Source organism: Artemia franciscana, chromosome 4, assembly GCF_032884065.1.
Source record: "Artemia franciscana chromosome 4, ASM3288406v1, whole genome shotgun sequence".
Classification (NCBI taxonomy): Eukaryota; Metazoa; Arthropoda; class Branchiopoda; order Anostraca; family Artemiidae; genus Artemia; species Artemia franciscana.
Genome location: NC_088866.1, coordinates 41,692,886 through 41,712,891, shown reverse-complemented (window position 1 = coordinate 41,712,891; position 20,006 = coordinate 41,692,886). Strand labels below are relative to the sequence as shown.

The 20,006-nt window shown below is 32.5% G+C and overlaps 1 protein-coding gene across 1 annotated transcript in view; it reads left to right on the top strand.

The window, feature by feature from the left end:
- The first annotated feature begins 2,737 nt into the window (after positions 1–2,737).
- LOC136026444 (dentin sialophosphoprotein-like) overlaps positions 2,738–20,006 on the top strand; it is a 46,844-nt gene continuing 29,575 nt past the window's right edge. Inside the window, exons 1-3 of the mRNA XM_065703038.1 lie at positions 2,738–2,865; positions 7,605–9,075; positions 14,159–14,312. Of these exons, the coding sequence (XP_065559110.1) occupies positions 2,864–2,865; positions 7,605–9,075; positions 14,159–14,312 (1,627 nt within the window). The 5' untranslated portion in view covers positions 2,738–2,863. The remainder of the gene's footprint in view (positions 2,866–7,604; positions 9,076–14,158; positions 14,313–20,006) is intronic.

Sequence of the window (20,006 nt, the reverse complement as noted above, 5' to 3'; positions counted from 1 at the left end):
TATCAAACATAATTACAAATCAATTTAAAGATTAAAAAACAATCATTTAGAATTCAAACAAGACAAATAAATAAATAAAAGTATCCCTTTATAACAATTTAATGAATTGTCACAAATTGTAGGTCACTCTTAAGATTGAAATGAACAAAGCTTCAATTATGAATCTGTTTTTTTTAACAGACTGAAGGGGCAAACCTTCAAGCTTTGACAAATTCAATCTTACTTTTGGGCTCTTTTCAATGGGAACTTTCTTTGGATTTTTCTTGACCAACTAAAAACAGTGGGGAAAGCATCAGGTATAAGTGACTTAAGAGACTTCACAACATTTAGAAAAAGCTACATGCAACCTGATCTAAATGAGGATGCTATTGTAGAGTATCAAATAGAAGTCTATACAGGTATATCCCAAATACAGTAAAGGCATATTACAAAGAACAAGAACAGGTTCATAGAATACCATTGAAGTGGTAAAGAAACAAGAAAATTGCAAAAGTTGAGATTATAGGATTAACAAGAAATTATGAAAATTGCAAGTACAGTACTAGCCTCCTTCAAACAGGACAAATAAGGGGATTCACACCCCAAAGCTCTGACTATTTTCAATCACACCTTTAGGAGCAAAAAAAAAATTAAATACATTTTTTCACATATGTCAAATATGACAGTTGACTCAGGAGTTAAGGGTCAGGGATTCAACACTCTGTGGTGCCACACATGGAAGGACCTTTGCTGTCATAAGCATTGTTAATCCTAGCACACACCCATACTCAAGTATAACATTCAGTAAAATCATAAACATCTTAAGCAGCAAAAATAAAAGACTTTTTTTATTTTTGATAAAGACACTACAAGGCAAATATCAGGTTCATCAGCATGCTAAATTTGATGTGTCAATGATAAGATTTGTTAAATCTTTTCTGGGATCAAATGTGTTAGCTATAGATAACACAGATATTGCAATATCTATTTGTCCATCCATCTGTTTGATTGAAATTCTGAGACTATGACCCAAAGTCAAAAAAGCTAAGGCTTTTAAGTTTTTTTCATTGACCTTAGGTCAAATAGGGAAACAGGAGGGGGTTCTATAAACAAAAAGTAGAATGTTTTGTTGATTTGCTGAAGTCAGTGAAAGGAGTATAAAAATTTAAATGAAAGATGGAAAAAATGTACATAGCAAAATATCACCAAATTGGATCCTACTAGGATTTATCAGATTTGTTTATTTTAATTTCAAGCATAGGTAAGGTGCTGTCTCTGATATTTGACCAAGTTAAAAAAAAATCCTTTCTAACCAAAAAGCTTCAAAATAAATTTGTGTCTGATACACAATATAGTTAAATATATGTAATTAAAGGAAAAGCTACCATATTTTTCCTCCCTGGGAAATTAGTTTAAAGCCCTGTCCTGATTAGAAGAGGTAGCTCACATCAGGTTACTCAAACATAATTCTAAAGGAGCTAGACCATGGTTAAAATGCTAATACTGCACTGATACTTAGTGAATTATACTGCTATTTCACCTTATTTGCATTGTGATGTTAACAATGGGTTTGCAGCTTTAATGTGATGATTGCTTGAAGACAGGATTATCACCGTATTTAGGGCAGATCAATTTTACTTGAAAGAAAATCACTTGGTAAAATTCTAGTTGATTGATTTCTTGCTATCTCAAAAAGGGGTTATGTTAGGAAAATGAAACTTCCAGGGATGCATCTACAGGCTAAAGAATGTCCTGGGAAGGTATTTTGAAGTGCCTACCTCTACTCCTTCTCTCTCTAGAGGGCCCTGACCTTTGATGACCTTCAAAATATGTGTTATAAAAGTGAAATACTGCAAAATAGATCTTCTGCTTGAATAAAGTACAACAAAATTGTTTTCAGCTTCACAACTTTGCTGAATCCAAAGTTATAAGGTTTTAAAGATATGCCAATACATTTCCTAAATTTTGAAAAAAAAAACATTGATATGGCTCAGAATTCTACTCATAACAGGAATTGCATTTTCAGAACTAAAGGCAGAGAAAAAGCAACTGGTAACTAAAAATTAAGATAAAATATTGTTTTGTCAAAATTTCAATTTTGACAGACCTGTTAAAACTGTCAAACCTGTCATGTAGGCGAATTTCAGGGCTCTCTAGAGGGAAGAGTGGAGGTGGGTACTCTAGAATTCCTTCCCAGGATATACTTTAGCCTGTAGACCCACCCCTGAAAGTTTCATTTTCTTAACCTTACCCCTCTGTGAGATAACAAGAAGTCACTCAACTAGAATATTAACAATCACTTTATTAAACAACTATCAACAACTGCTGATACGTTATCACTCTGCTTAGAGATAACCTTTAGCAGGGCATGAGAAATTTTGTTTTCTCTTTGTTTGAAACAGCTTAATTTTTTTGCTTCAAGAATAACAAAACAAGAAGTCAATGATCATTGTATTTAGCAGTTATCATAAAATTAAAGCTCTATGATCAAAGAACGAGGTGAAGATCTACATACTTAATGATAATAATCTAAAAGCTGCTGTTCACAAATGATTATTTTTTTAACTGAGATATTCTTAGCCACTTACATTGGAAGTTTTTTTTATCACACATTTCTGGAATTCTCTCTGGAAACAGACCTTTCTTCCTTATGCTCTGGTCTTCCTTATGCTTGGATATGGATCGCCACTATCTTTCTTTAGTTTCTTCTGAAAAACCTCAGATATAAATGCTGCAATTTCGTAGAATCTTTCGTAGGGTTTTTTGACGTCATAACCCTGCGATAATTACAGATGAAATTCTAGTCTGGACTGAGAATTCTTCGAAGAATTCCAGACGGATGCGAAATTAATTCTGCATACTTGAGCTTTCGGACACGCTCACAATGTGGGCTTCGACCCTTTTTATTGTTTATAGAATAGTCTAATATTTTTCGATTATATTGACAGCTGAGTTACAATCATACCACTGAATTCATCTTTGAATGGTGGCTAATTACCACCATCACAAATGCAGCCCCCTCCCCCAATGGAGCCTGGAATAGCCATAGACTAGCCTATATAAGCTATAAATTATATGTGATTTAGTACTTTGTCAAAAAGAAATAGGCTAGGTCTATGCTGAAAAAAATACAAATAGGCCTAGTCTAGTAGCCTACTGTTAGATTTCTTAGAAATCTCCATTTTCATGGTCCCAGATATGTACTATCCCTAGGAATGTATGAATTATAGCTCTAAGCTTAAGAATAATTACAGTAGCCTAGGCTTGAGGCCTTGTCAATGTTCCTATTACCTGAACAATTGTTTAGGGTCATGAACTATTGTTAATAGATGCATTTTGACTTTTAGATCATTTTTCTCTCTTGCAAAACTACTGCAAACTCACTGTTATGAAGTTATTCCAGCCCAAATATCCTGTATTTACACATATAGAATTGCAATCATTTCTGTTTTTGTTGATTGGAGATTCAAAATCGCTAATCTGCAATAGTTTAGAAACAAATTTAGGCTATATATTTGCACATCAGGGGGGTGGGGGTAAAGCATAGCATATATTAAATACATAAACTAACCAGTGCTGTATTTAATATATGCTATGCTTTACCCCACCCCCTAATGTGCAGATGTATAATAACTCCATAACAGTGAGTTTGCAGTAATTTTGCAAGATAGAAAAGATGTTCCAAAAGTCAAAATGCATTTATTAACAATAGTTTCATGACCCCAAACAATTGTTCAGGTAACATGAACATTGACCTAGGACCTATGTCATTCTTGGGTTGAAGCTTGGGTAAATGTTCAGTAAAATTCTAGTTTAGTGACTTCTTGCTATCTCGGAAAGGGGTTAGGTTAGGAAAATGAAACTTTCAGGGATGGGTCTACAGGCTAAAGTATATCCTGGGAAGGTATTTTAAAGTACCCACCACATCTCCACCCCTTCTCCCTCTAGAGGATCCTGAAATTTTCTTACATGACAGGTTCTATACCTATTGAAATTTTGACAAAACAACTTTTTACTTTAATTTTCAGTTACCAGTTACTTTTTCTCTGCCTTCAGTTCTCAAAATGTAATTCCTATTATTTGAATAGAATTCTGAGCCATACCAATGTTTTTTTTTTTTTTTTTTTTTTTTTAGTTTAGGAAATGTATTTGTATATCTTTAAAACCTTATAAATTGGTATTGAGGAAATTTGTGAAGCTGAAAACAATTTTGTTTTACCTCATTCAAGCAGAAAATCTATTTTGCAAGGTTCAACTTCTGTAACACACATATTTTCAAAGGTCAAGACCCTCTAGAGGGAGAGGGAGTAGAGGTAGGTACTTCTAAGCACCTTCCTAGGACATACTGCAGCCACATGTTTGAAAATCCTAGCCATAAAATAGTTTTTGAAGAATCCACCCTTATTAACAATAACCTAGGCATAAAGGAAGTAGCTGAAGAAGCAATTGAAATCAGGATTAAGATTAATAGATGATATTTCTTTAAATAGGGGTTTGGGAGAATATTCACTAAATGCTCTATGCACAAATTTAATTAAAACACAATCTTACAAAATATTACAAAAAAACCAATAGATATTAATTCTGAACCTGTCACAAATAGACCTACAAGATCAGCTGCCAAAAAAGCAAGATTGGCATTAAAAGTTTTTTTTTTTAATCATTCTCTCTCAAGTCAATGAATTGTCTTGTTCCATCACAATTTCTTCATTAGTCCTGGTTGAACTTTGCTGAGGTAAGGATGCTGGGACTGTTTTGAAAAAAATTTTCATTTTAGTTGTATTGATTGTATCCTGTTGTAAGTTGTTCTTCTATTTATGTCTTGCTGAGGATGGCCCTTGGACATAGGGCTGAAAAATATTCATTCTAATTTGTTTCCCACTGTCTTGCAAAAAGAATTCCCTATTGTTCTTCTTGTTTTTGGTGTTTGCCACTGCTACTGCTAAAAATACTACTTGTGACTTCCAGTACAACAACTTGTGATAAAAGGGTGCATCAGCAATATCTCAGGAATAGCTGATGTTACCTATTTAGAATATTCCGGCAATACTGAACAGTGCTTGGATAATCAAGAGTTTAACTGGATCATGTGTTTGAAAATGACATAGTTCATCCAGGTTGTCAGATATCACCAAAGCACTAAATTCTAATATTACTTCTGTTTCTTTTGATTCTGCTTTAAGCAGCCATGTGTTTGAAAATCCTAGCCACAAAATACTTTTTGAAGAATCTGCCCTTATTAGCAATGACCTAGGCATAAAGCAAGTAGTTGGAGAAGCAATTGAAAACAGACTTAAGATTAATAATGATATTTCCATAAATAGGGAATTGGGAGAATATTCAGTAAATATTCTATACATAAATTGAATTAAGAAATGATATTAGAAATTATTATAAAAAAAACAATAGATATTAACACAGAACCTGTCACAAATAGACCTACAAGATCAGCAGCCAAAAAAAAACCAGATTAGCATTAAAAGTGTCTTTTTAAATCATTCTCTTTCATTTCAATGAATTGCCTTGTTTCATCACAATTTATTGATCATTCCTGGTTGAACTTTGCTGAGGTAAGGATGCTGGTGCTGTTTTGAAAGTTTTTTCATTTTAGTTGTATTGATTGTATCCTATTGTAAGTTGTTCTTATATTTATGTCTTGCTGTGGATGGCCCTTGGACATAGGGCTGAAAAATATTCATTCTAATTTGTTTCCCACTGTCTTGCAAAAAGAATTCCCTATTGTTCTTCTTGTTTTTGGTGTTTTTCACTGCTACCACTATGGTAACTACTTGTGACTTACAGTGCAACAACTTGCAGCAAAAGCATGCATCAGCAACATATCAGGAATAGCTGATGGCACCTATTTGGAACTTTCAGGCAATTTTGAACAGCATTTGGAAAATCAAGAGTTCAACCGGATCATGCATTTGAAAATGAGATAGTTCATCCAGGTTTTCCGAATTTCAGGGAAGGTTGAGGGGGCTAATAACTGCATTCATGGAATCTAAGGGGATGTTAAGCAAAATAAAATACACTATATACATCCAGATTGTCAAAATAGCATATCTCTAATATTTCAAGGACAGTTAGGGAAGCATATCAAGTTGAAACATTTGGAGAATTTTAAGTTGGATTATAAACTTAAAGATGCCATGCTCATTCCATGTGTCAATGCATATAACTGCAAGATCTCAGCAAAAGCTAAGACTAATCAGTTAAAAACTTTCAGAAAATGTTGATGGGGATGTTGAGCTAAATCAAAAGAAACCATATGCATTTTTTTTTTGTCAAAATGGTATATCTGGAGCATCTCAGGAATAATTAAGCATACAAAGCTGAAAATTTCAGAGAATGTGGGGGGGGGTATTTTGAATTGGATCAAAATACAATTATATGTATTTTTTTTGTCAAAAAGTCGTATCTGCAATATCTCAGAATTGGCTAATAGCATTTAGTTAACTTTCAGGAGATGTTGAACTAAATCAAAATATACTAGGTATATCCAACTTATTAAAATCGTGTTTGGTATATCATAAGAACAGTTAAGGATATTAATTTTAAGCTTTCAGGGAATGTTGACTCCAGCGTTGAACACTTTATGTATCCCAGTTGTCAAAAGGATGTAAATGCAATACTTTAGGAACAGCTAATGACATTTAGTTGGAACTTTTGGGAAAGATTGAAGGGGATGTTGAAATAAATAGTAAGAAACCTATAGAACTAATAAATTAAAATCGCATTCTTCAATTCTTAAGCAAAGACATGAAAAACTTGAGGAAATTAAAATAAACAATCATATTAAACATAAAGATAAGAGATACTGATACAGGTGAATAAATAAATGTTAAAAAGAATAATAATCCAACAGAATATATAAGTCAAATCTAAAAGGAATACAACCTCTTTCCAATTTCCAATTCCCTAACTGTAAAATTTGTAAGGTCTATTGTGTCATTTCTGTTTTGAACATTTTTTTTTTATATTTATAATATTGAAAAATAAAAAAAAAGATTACAATGAAAAAAAAATCTTGAATTGCTGGGAATTCTATGAATTAATATAATACATATATTGAATATTCAGTTTATTATCATTGGTTCTTTCCAGTCATCTTGATTATTGTAGTGATTTTATTATTTTCTCCCTGTTTGATAAACTAAAGCACTCTATTCATAATACGCAAAGTTTTCAGTAAAACACAAATGATGCATAATACTTACGGTTAGGGGAGAGGAAAGGGGGCAGAACTCAAACTCCTTTTTGCAGTAATTTTAATTTGTTTTAAGCTCAACTTGAATATTTAATTTAGTTTTATTCGTTTTAAGATTCATTTACTCATCTGCCTCAGTATCTTCTATTTTTATGTTTGATTTGGACATTTAATTTCTATTCAATTTGGGTTTTGTTTGTTCTTTGATTGTAATTTCTGGCCGTTTTGAGTAGGACTTTATTTTGGCTAGTTTCAAGTTTAATATAGACCTTTTTTTGTTTTTATTTTTTCTCATTTTTAAAAATCGTATTTCCTGTAAAGAACTGTCACAGATGTTTGATTAGAAAAGGCTTAATATTATACTGATTTATATCAGTGACCATGCGAATTTAATCTTGTACAAATTTTATTTTAGGAAAAAAGCACAAGTACAAATACAAAGGCTGGATAAAGCTTATGTAAAACAGTGGTTACATCATTCTACTAGTGATGAAACTGATGGAAATCAACACATGGAAAGTGAAAGTAGCTCCACCTCAGATGATGCTTCTTCTTTCCAGCAATTGCAGTGCACAAAAGATAAAGTAGGAAAAAAGAAGAACAATGATGTATTGAGTCTTAAAAAAAGAACTCAAATACGAAAGCAAAGGCTGCATGAAGATGATTTGAAGCGTATGGTGAATGAATCTGATACTGATGAGTCTGATAACAACCAACAGAGTGAAGGGGGGCCAAATTGTAGTTCAGATAATTCCCCCGAGGTAAAACTGAAGAAGAATAGAAAAATTGCCAACAAAGAAGTTAAGCAAAAGATCAGCAATAAAAAATCTATAGGTTTTTCATTGTACAGTAATGATGAAATGGAATGTAAAAAGACTTCACAATCGAATATTGGAGTAGAAAACGGGTCAAAAATAAAAACAAGGCACATTATATCAGATACTGATGGTAGTAACAGTTCAGAAATAGAGACAAAGAAAAGGAACACAAATTTGCATATAAATCCAAGAAAAAGATATGATTTAACCAAAACAAGAGAGAATTCAGGGGATCAAGATGTCTCCTCAAAAAAGCAGAATAAAAATTCAAGCCAGGAAGATGACAAGTCTGTTTCTCCATGCTCTGATGAAGCTGATAAGAGGATAAATTCGAAGGAAACATCATCAATAACAGATGAATCTGAATTTGTACTGGAAGTAGAGCCCGATGATGGTATATCTTCAGAGGATGGTCCAAGTTTGTCTGAAGTAAAGAAAAATAGAAAAGAAACTGAATCAGAAACAAATGTAATGAATAACATTAGAGATGAATTAGAAGTAAATGATGAACAAAGTATAGAAAAGAAAGAAACCATGAACAGAAATGTTTTAAATATGTGCGTAAGTAAACTAGGTAAGAACCTGAAAGAGAAGAAAACAAACACCCAACTAACAAATCCTAACAATACCAGTGATTCCGACACAAATCCAAAAATTGATGACCATTTTAATGAACAGGATCAATATGCGAAACTGTCTTCAAGCAATTCAGATGATGACGTCTTGCTCAAAACTGAACCCAAAAAAAAGATTTTATCTAGGAAATCAATGTCTTCAAAATCAAGTTCCGACAAGATTCAGAAGATAATTAAAAGACCATCTTCAAGTAGTTCAGATGAAGATGTCCCATTAATAAAGAAACTAGCAGGTCTGAACAAAATCAACAAATCTGAAAAATCAACTCCTTTAGATTCAAGATCTAACACAACTCAGAGAAATGACAATCGTTCTGATAATGAGGATGAATCTGAAGAGGAATCCTTAAGTAGTTCAGATAGAGATGTTTTGCTGAGAAATAAAAAAACAGATAAGGATAGACCTCAAAAGACACAGCCTTCGAAATCAAAGGTATTAAGATTTTCTGCTTTGTTTTTGTTAAATTGTACTTGATGATTTCGGTACAATTTTGACATATAATATCTTCTTTTTGATGGCGTGGTTACATTGGTTACAAGCCTGCTTTCTTTTCAACCAAAAAATTACTTATTTTCTCTTCTGGAAATTTTTTGTTGTCCATTAAAAATTACGAGAAAGTTCCCAATGCAGAGAGTATGTCCCCAGTCCACCTTGCATATGTTCCATAGGAAAATTATATTACTTTACAGTACCTTAGCTTTGTTTGCGATGCTTTGTACTTATACTGCTAAAACAGCATGTATATGTATTATTATGATGTTTAGATTGCAGCAACTTTCTTTTGTTCAAATTTTAAATTTTGTTTCTTGTTGTATGATAAAGGCTCTCTATCCTAGACTCACATAATAATGATGTATTAGTTGAAGAAACTGAAGTTTTGCACAAAAACAGGCATATTTCATATTAATACGATCAAGCTACATATTCTAGTCATTCTATTGTTTTCTGCTAGTTTACAAGATACATGAAAAAGGCATTAGAAAAGGGTTCTTCCTATTACACAACCTTCAGTACACCTAATGGCTTGTGAAGTTAAGCTACTGAAGAGGACGAGAGAGACAAAGGGACAGTGCTTGGTAATAACCAAACAAAGAGTTTTTTTCAGCTTTTATAACCAACCCAAATTTATATTTATTTTACGTTTTCACGTTTCGTTATTTCTGTGGAAATAATTTTTATGTTCTCAAAAGTCAAGAGAGTTAAGTACTACTAATAACAACTCACTATACCACCAAGTCATTTGAGGCCAGCACTACTGTAAATGCTCTTGCTCCATCCCAATTTATTCAAAACACCCTCTTCACATTCTCCCAAGAAGTTCCCATTCGCTTAAATCTTTCCTTACGACATTCTCCCACCCCATTCGGGGGCAATCTGCTTTTTATTTGGTCCTAGGTGGATGGCTGACGAGGACAATCTTTGGCAAGCTGTAATTCTTCATCTGCAGAAAGCATCATAGCCATTTCATCCTTTATCTCATTAAAGCCCTAGAAAGCGGGATTGAACTACTTTTTTCACGCAGCTTACTGTTTGAGATATTGTCAGTCAATTGAGTTCCCAAAACAGTCTGTAGGCAATTTCTCTGGTAAGCATCTTGCAAATGCTCCTCCGTTTTTCAGAGGGTCTATGTTTTAGGACCATACTTGACTGCTGTCATCATTGTAGCTTCCAGCATTCTAATCTTGAGTCGTAGATTTATCTTCCTATTCTTTCAAACATTTTTCAACTATGGAAAAACGCCTTGGGTCCTGATAATTCTGTTTTTTACATCTTAATCTCATCCACCATTTATTGCTAATTATTATACGTAGGTGAGTGAAGCTGTCCACTTGACCAATTTTCTTGTTACCCAACATTACATCTTCAACTTCACTTGTTCCTTTTAGCAATTTAGCCTTCTTGATTTAATTTTCAAACCTATTCTTAAACCTAAACTCGAAAAAGCTCCTCATTCATTTCACTAACAATTTCATCCATGTATGAGCATTATCTAAGTCTATATTAGTTTTACTTCCCCGTTTGATTCCGTGATCTCCCATTGCATTTGCTCTGCTTCTTAGGACAAAGTTTTGTCAAATTTATCCATATTTAAGGGGAGAACGCAACCCTGCTTAACTCTTAGTTTTGTAGAAAACCAGTTACTAGCCTCATTTCCTACTTTAACCGCAGTAGTGTTTTCTTTTACATAGTACTAATGATTTTAATGTATTTATCTGGTATACCATACAAGGAGAGGATCTTCGCTAAAGCTCTTCTATCAGCTGAATCAAACGCTTGAATGTAATCTATAAAACTGAGGACTACAGGCCCTTAATGACTCTGGCACTTCTCAATTATTAATCTAAAAGCTAAAATTTGGTATATGTTCCCTCCACCTTTCCTTAAAACAACTTCTCTCAAAAATTTATCTACAACATCTTTAAATAAACAAACTATTATTTTACTAAGTAATTTGCTTGATGCCTCTATAATTACCATACTCACTCATATCACTTTCTTAATGAGGGGTCTATTTAGGGTTTTCATAGAATCGCTCGGTACTTCCCTTTTTCAAAAAATTATATTCATAACCTTCGGTGATTTATCTCTAACCTCACAGCCGCCATATTAAAAAAAGAAACTCATTTACCACGCTATCAGCATTTGGGGCTTTGTTTATTTTTTAATCTTCTCAGCACTGTCAACAAATCTTCCTTCACATCCAAAGTGTCACAAGCTTTTTTGGTCTCCTATATATCATAGTTACTCCTTCCCCTGTAACTCTATCATGGTTTTGGATATTCTCAAAATGTTCTTCCCATCTCTATTGACTCTCTCCTTCTCACTAATTATGGCCTGATTCTATCTTTAACAAGGACAGGTCCAGGTTGATTATTTCCTCTCTAGTTATTAACATGACAGTGCAATATCATACTATTCCGCCGTCTTGCTTCATCTTTCCAATCTTCGGCAATCTTGTTCATGACCTCGACTTTACACCTCCTTAACTCATATAATGCTTTCTCTATTTTCTTTACGTTCCTTTTGTTTTCATATGATCTATTAGTAAAATATTCATTCACTAATAGCCGTAGCTGTGTTTCTAACTTTCTTCTTTTAAGACACCTTCAGCCACTTCATAAACTATTTTCCTTAAATCACCCCTTCCATCTTTTACATTTTCAAATTTTAAACTTTTTAGTTTAGTAATCAGCCGCTCCTAGATATTTTCTTTCAAATTCTTTGCAAAATCTTCAGAAAGTTTGCTGCATTTATTTGTGTGTTTATTTGTGTTTCTGAATAGATTTTCTATTTTGTGCCACTGCAAAGTATTCTTAAATAAATCATTGCATTTTTTCTTCCAATTTTACTAAGGCCTCTTCTTGACTTTGAAGAGATAAACTAAGTGAGGTTTTATTAGACTATTCAAACTATTTCTCGCTTTTCTTTTTGTTTGTTTTTGTTTTACTGTTGCAATTGTATAGGGAACAGCTTCCCTTACCCTTATTTGTTTGTTTTTGCTCTCTTGAGGACTTAGGTCCTTTTGTAATTGCGTTTTGCCTCTCTTTGTCCAAGATTTCATTTGTAATAAAGTCACTTATAGTCTATGGAAGAGATATTGCTCCTTTTTGATACAATAAAAGTCACCTATACAATGTTAAATATAATTAATATCATGAAAACTGGCTAGTTTGGGTCCCTAGACCTTATAAAGCCTGAATCTGACTATATGACATTTTATAAGACTCTTATTTTTAGCTGATCAGTATTTTATTATCACGCCCTTGTGTTGTAGCAATAGCTGGAAATGTTACTGAATAAGAAGCTCAGATTCTCTGTCTTCTTTAATATAGCAAGGTATACAGACCACCATGAAGATCATTTCACCTCAAAAGGATGGTCTGTAGAACAATACCTCCAAGTATCCCTAGTTCTGTACCTCCAAGTATCCCTAATATTCCACTTCAAAGGAGAATCTGACTGTGGGTTACTTGCTGCCTTATTGGCTAGTATATTGGCAGTTTATTTCCATTTGTTCTCCTTGTGGCTAGGGATTCACTGGATCTTGATCATATTTCCCTTGCTCCTTAACTTGCAAATAAGTTCACAAAATCTCTTTAGATTAGAGTCAGTTGCAGAACAATTGGCTGGACCAGCTGAGATATCGCCAATTGAGAGTCGATCATAATTTAATGTCAGACTATAATTGAATAAAATACTAATGGCAAATTTGGCAATTTAGGAACTTCTTCTTCTTTTACTTCAGCAAACACGGGCTTTTCAGTCGAGACTATTCAGCCCTTTTCCTTTTTACTCACTCTGTGACATGAACAGAGCTACTGAATAGGTTTTTTCTTATGTATCTTGAATCTGCTCAGATTTCTTGTAGTAAATTTTCTGATTCTAGGAGTCGAAGTATAAGAGGATATAGATTGAGTTCTGTGCTCTATGTGCAAATACGGTCAGCTAGACTCTTGGCTGATAGTCAGATTTTGTGGTGTTTGAAGCATTCTAACAGTGTACATTGCAGATAAAAGGTGCAGACGTCAGCATTGCACATTCGAATAGGCAATGGTCAATTGTTTCATATTTAAAACTACAAGACCTGCAATGGGGGGAAGAGAGAACTTCGCCACTGGAATTCGGGAACTGATATGAAAACGCTTGAAAATTTAGCCCATTACCGCCAGACTGAATTCTGTGATAAATCTTAGAAAGGTGCTTGTTGGGGAAAGGCGATAGGATTGGATTATTCCTCTTTTAACAGTACCTGTGGTAGGTTCCGGCGGTAAATATCTGTAATGGGGGTTGGTCTCCCATTTGGCTGGTCAATATTTAAAGTATTTTTTGCAATTTCATCCGCCTTATGGTTACTAATTATACCTGAGTGGCTTGGAACATACTGGAGATAAGTTCTTATTCCTCATGAAGCAAGATTATCAATAATACTTAAACAGTGAAATGTGTTTATGCCCATCTTATACAGAAAAGCTGAAGAAAGCAGCTCTAGGCTTGATAAAGAGTCAGAATAAACTATAATATTTTTTAAATTAACAATCATAAATTCATTATTTGTGAGGACTCTAATGCCATGATTACGGCGTTTAGCTCAGCAGAGGTTAAAAACGCGTTATCATGCAATCTCTCCCCCAAAGCAATATTATGGGTCGGGATATATTTCTATGTCATTAGTGTATTTAGTTAGTTCTTTTAAATGTGCTCAAAACGTTCATGACAAAGTAACTAAATTTTACAAAAAAGTGAAACAGATACTCAACCATTGGAAATTACTATAGGATGTCATTCATCATTTGCTTAAAACTCATTGTGATAGGAGTAATGCTTGGGATTTTTCTCTTTTTTTCTTTTTTAGTACCAGATTTTGGTTTATAGTAAAAAAATTGTAAATGTCTGGCCTGTTTGGTTTTTACGAGGTGGGGATCTCCGGCTGGATTGACGAGTATGATAATATAATAGAAATAGTGCCAATATCTAATTAAGACATATCATGGTCATAGTTTCTGTTTGATTTTAGAGCAATTCAGAAAGAAGGATGAAGAAGCTGAAAAAGTACCTTAGGGAATGTGGATACCGAATGAAAAACTATGAAACTTTCTTCCAAGACTGCAAATCAGAAGCAGCAAAAATTAGGAAACTTCTGGCAAAACTGGAAGAACTTGGAATAAAAGGTAGCTTAAGCAGTTTAAATTTTATTACTAAACTATTCTTCGAATAAATAAGAACAAGGGATGGCTAAGTGAACAAGCCGGCGTATAGTTCAGTACATGATTGTAAGTGCACGCAGTTGTACGCATGGGCAGTCTATTATATATATATCTCGATATGATTGATAGTGCTGGTTTTCAGGCCTAGTCAACAGGTTTAGGTCTTTGGACTATGCATGGTGGCTATCGTTACATCGTAATCGTTTTTCTGTTTGTTTGTTTTTTATCTCTTTGTTATCTCCGTACGGGTTTTGTCAGCTCTTATATATTGCATGATTTTTGTAGGCTTACTCTGTTTGTTTGGGACTTTGAACCTTGCAAATTACCTTGATGCCGCCTCCCTCCACTCGATATGATTGGTAGCTTTGGTTTTCAGGCCTAGTCAACAGGTTTAGGCCTTTGGACTATGCATGATTGCTATCGTTACATTGTAATCGTTTTTCTGTTGTTTTTTTTTTTCTATTTTTTTTTATAGTCCACGTCTTCTGATTCTGGGAGAGACCAAAGACCAAGCAATGAAGGTTAGGTGATCTTCGCCCATTGCAACCGTATGGCTCCAATTCCGAAATTTATTAAATTTGGTCTTATCAGTCGCAAGTGACTGTTTAGCATTTCTCCAGATAAAAACGTCTGTCATCCTGTCTAACCACTGAATATCCTGGATATAGCTGGGAAAGTTATTATCAGATGAGACTATAGAAACATGTAGCCTATATATATATATATATATACTAGCTGTTGGGGTGGCGCTTCGCGCCACCCCAACACCTAGTTGGTGGGGGCGCTTCGCGCCCCCCCCAAGCCCCCCCGCGCGCGTAAGTCGTTACGCGCCATAATAGTTACGCGCCATTGTAGTTGTGTCCCTATGTCCCACCTGTGAATATAGATAGATAGATATATATATATATATATATATATATATATATATATATATATATATATATATATATATATATATATATATATATATATATATATATATATATATATATATATATATATATATGGTTTTAACTACGTAAAACTTGCGAATATACAACATTCTTTGCTGTCCCATTGTCTTTGCATATAAATAGATTGTCAGGTTTACCGACTCTTGAACATGCAACATATAATGGTCCATGGGAAAACAATCTGTATTCAGATCTATACCTCATGATTCTAATGATTGCCCTTGAGCTTTGTTGATGGTGATTGCTAATCGACCATTCCCTGTCCCGGGGTCCCGGTCGTCATTTATATCCCCCTGTTTCCCCCGGTGTCCCCGTTGTAGTTGTGTCCCTGTGTCCCGGTCGTCATTTATATTCCCTGTGTCCCGGTCTTCATTTGTATCCCGGTGTCCCGGTCTGTATATACATTCGTTTTTTAGTTTTGTTTTTCTCCTTTATTTTTTTCCTTTTTTTTCTTTTTTAGTTTATTTAGATTTTTAGATTTTTTAGTTTTTTTATTAGTTTTTAGTTTTTTTTTCTTTTTAGTTTTTTTGTAGTTTTTACCTTCTTTTTAGTTTTGTTATTTTTTTTTTTTTACTTATGTCCTGGTCGTCATTTATACTCCCTGTGTCCCGGTGCTTTGTTGATTGCTAATCGAACATTCCTTTTGTCTCGTCATTTATTTTTTTCTTTTTTAGTTCTTTTAGTTTTTACCTTTTTTATTTTTTTTTAGTTTTTTAGATGAAAATTTTTTTTAGTTTTTTCCTTTTTTTCTTTTTAGTTTTTTATTGGTTTTTACCTTTATTTTAGCTTATTTTTCAGTTTTTTCCTTTTTTTTAGTTTTTTTTTATTTTTTATTTTTTTTAGTTTTTTACCTTTTTTTAGTTTTTTTATTTTTTTTAGTTTTTTAGCTTTTTTACTTTTTTTATTAGTTTTTAGTTTTTTGTAGTTTTTGCCTTTTTTTAGTTTTTTCAGTTTTTTTTTAGTTTTTTTTTTAGTTTTTTATTGGTTTTTACCTTTATTTTAGCTTATTTTTCAGTTTTTTTTTAGTTTTTAGTTTTTTTAGTTTTTTACCTTTTTTTAGTTTTTTTAGTTTTTTTAGTTTTTTAGCTTTTTTATTTTTTTTTATTAGTTTTTAGTTTTTTAGCTTTTTTATTAGTTTTTAGTTTTTTTGTAGTTTTTGCCTTTTTTTAGTTTTTTTTCTTTTTAGTTTTTTTGTAGTTTTTACCTTCTTTTTAGTTTTGTTAGTTTGTTTTTTTTTACTTATGTCCTGGTCGTCATTTATACTCCCTGTGTCCCGGTGCTTTGTTGATTGCTAATCGAACATTCCTTTTGTCCTGGTCGCTTTCTCTTTGAGTGTCGTCATTTATTTTTTTATTTTTTAGTTCTTTTAGTTTTTACCTTTTTTAGTTTTTTTTAGTTTTTTAGATGAAATTTTTTTTTAGTTTTTTCCTTTTTTATTTTTTTTAGTTTTTTACCTTTTTTTAGTTTTTTTAGTTTTTTTAGTTTTTTAGCTTTTTTACTTTTTTTATTAGTTTTTAGTTTTTTTTTGTAGTTTTTGCCTTTTTTTAGTTATTTCATTTTTTTTTAGTTTTTTATTGGTTTTTACCTTTATTTTAGCTTATTTTTCAGTTTTTTCCTTTTTTTTTAGTTTTTTTTAGTTTTTAGTTTTTTTAGTTTTTTACCTTTGTTTAGTTTTTTTAGTTTTTTTAGTTTTTTAGCTTTTTTATTTTTTTTATTAGTTTTTAGTTTTTTTGTAGTTTTTGCCTTTTTTTAGTTTTTTTAGTTTTTTAGCTTTTTTATTAGTTTTTAGTTTTTTTTGTAGTTTTTGCCTTTTTTTAGTTTTTTTAGTTTTTTAGCTTTTTTATTTTTTTTATTAGTTTTTAGTTTTTTTGTAGTTTTTGCCTTTTTTTAGTTTTTTCAGTTTTGACGTCACCTGATCCAGTTTTTTCAGGTGACGTCACCTGATCCATCCACAGACAGACAGACAACTTATTTTTATATATATAGAAGATATATATATATATATATATATATATATACTAGCTGTTGGGGTGGCGCTTCGCGCCACCCCAACACCTAGTTGGTGGGGGCGCTTCGCGCCCCCCCCAAGCCCCCCCGCGCGCGTAAGTCGTTACGCGCCATAATAGTTACGCGCCATTGTAGTTGTGTCCCTATGTCCCACCTGTGAATATAGATATATATATATATATATATATGGTTTTAACTACGTAAAACTTGCGAATATACAACATTCTTTGCTGTCCCATTGTCTTTGCATATAAATAGATTGTCAGGTTATCCCCCTGTTTCCCCCGGTGTCCCCGTTGTAGTTGTGTCCCTGTGTCCCGGTCGTCATTTATATTCCCTGTGTCCCGGGTCCCGGTCATCATTTGTATCCCGGTGTCCCGGTCTGTATATACATTCGTTTTTTAGTTTTGTTTTTCTCCTTTATTTTTTTCCTTTTTTTTTCTTTTTTAGCTTATTTAGATTTTTAGATTTTTTAGTTTTTTTTATTAGTTTTTAGTTTTTATTTCTTTTTAGTTTTTTTGTCCCGGTCGTCATTTATATCCCCCTGTTTCCCCCGGTGTCCCCGTTGTAGTTGTGTCCCTGTGTCCCGGTCGTTATTTATATTCCCTGTGTCCCGGTCGTCATTTGTATCCCGGTGTACCGGTCTGTATATACATTCGTTTTTTAGTTTTGTTTTTCTCCTTTATTTTTTTCCTTTTTTTTTCTTTTTTAGTTTATTTAGATTTTTAGATTTTTTAGTTTTTTTATTAGTTTTTAGTTTTTTTTTTCTTTTTAGTTTTTTTGTAGTTTTTACCTTCTTTTTAGTTTTGTTAATTTTTTTTTTTACTTGTGTCCTGGTCGTCATTTATACTCCCTGTGTCCCGGTGCTTTGTTGATTGCTAATCGAACATTCCTTTTGTCCTGGTCGCTTTCTCTTTGAGTGTCGTCATTTATTTTTTTCTTTTTTAGTTCTTTTAGTTTTTACCTTTTTTAGTTTTTTTTTAGTTTTTAGTTTTTTTAGTTTTTTACCTTTTTTTAGTTTTTTTAGTTTTTTAGCTTTTTTATTTTTTTTATTAGTTTTTAGTTTTTTTGTAGTTTTTGCCTTTTTTTTTAGTTTTTTGTCCTGGTCGCTTTCTCTTTGAGTGTCGTCATTTATTAGTTTTTTCCTTTTTTTTTTAGTTTTTTATTGGTTTTTACCTTTATTTTAGCTTATTTTTCAGTTTTTTCCTTTTTTTTAGTTTTTTTTTATTTTTTATTTTTTTTAGTTTTTTACCTTTTTTTAGTTTTTTTAGTTTTTTTAGTTTTTTAGCTTTTTTACTTTTTTTATTAGTTTTTAGTTTTTTTTTGTAGTTTTTGCCTTTTTTTAGTTTTTTCAGTTTTTTTTTTAGTTTTTTATTGGTTTTTACCTTTATAGTTTTTTTAGTTTTTTAGCTTTTTTATTTTTTTTATTAGTTTTTAGTTTTTTTTGTAGTTTTTGCCTTTTTTTAGTTTTTTCAGTTTTGACGTCACCTAATCCAGTTTTTTCAGGTGACGTCACCTGACACATCCATCCACACATCCATCCATCCATCCATCCACAGACAACTTATTTTTATATATATAGATATATATATATATATATATATATATATAAATACTAGCTGACCCCTGCCAAGCATTGCTGTAACGCTGCGCGCCTCAGCAACACGTGGAGTGTCAGCTAGCCCCCCCCCCCTAAAAACCTCCCTGTGGCAGGAATTGAATGTTTGACCTTCGGAGTAGAATACCAACAATATATCCACTGCATCAAGCAGGCTTTTGATGACACAATTTTAAAATAGTTTTATCACGAAATGTTTGATTTTTGACATGCTTTAATTCTTGTTTTCGGATATCTTCTAGTCGCCTGTGTCTTTGCTCTTTATTTTCAATTTTGACACGCTCTAATTCTCGTTTTCCCATATCTTCTAACCGCCTGTGTCTTTCTTCTTCGTTTTCATTTTTAACTAGCTCAGATTTTCGTTTTCGCATATTTTCTAACCACCTGTGTTTTTGCTATACATTTTCGAAACGTTTTAATACTCGCTGTTGTATATCTTCTAACCGCATTTGTCTGCCTTCTTTATTTTGAATTTTGATTATTTTAGATAATTTAGCAATGCACTTTGCTTTAGCTGCCCGTATTGTTCGTCCAGTTTGTTCGTTTTTACCCACTGTAAATTTATTGTGTTAGGCCGTTCTCTCGGTTCTATCACGTTTGATAGTTCATTTGGTTCCAAAGAATCATCATTTGTGATAATTGTAAATTTTTGCTTGTTGGGCCTTCTTATTGACATTATGCAATTGGTTACGTTCCACGTAGCGAGTCACTTTTAAGTCACTTATCTAACAAAAAAATCAAACTGATTTTTTTAAATTTTCAGATATTTTTCATGTTTGAACTAAAACATTAAAATTATTGTTCCGGCACCATAAATATTTTTGTAGTTGACGTAATAACTTTAGCAATTCCGAACTGACGTATGCTGCACGGTTTTTTTTTTAGAATAGCAACATTTTGGTTTTCTTTTTCAAGATTTTTGAATTGTTGTAATCCCTAGTCAAAATATGTACAAATATGTAATTACCAGTATTTTGCTTTGTAAGCAATTTAATGTAAACTTTTCCATACATGAAAATCTTTGATTTTTTCAAATAAGTGTGACAACGTTATTGCAATACTGATGTATATAAAGATAAC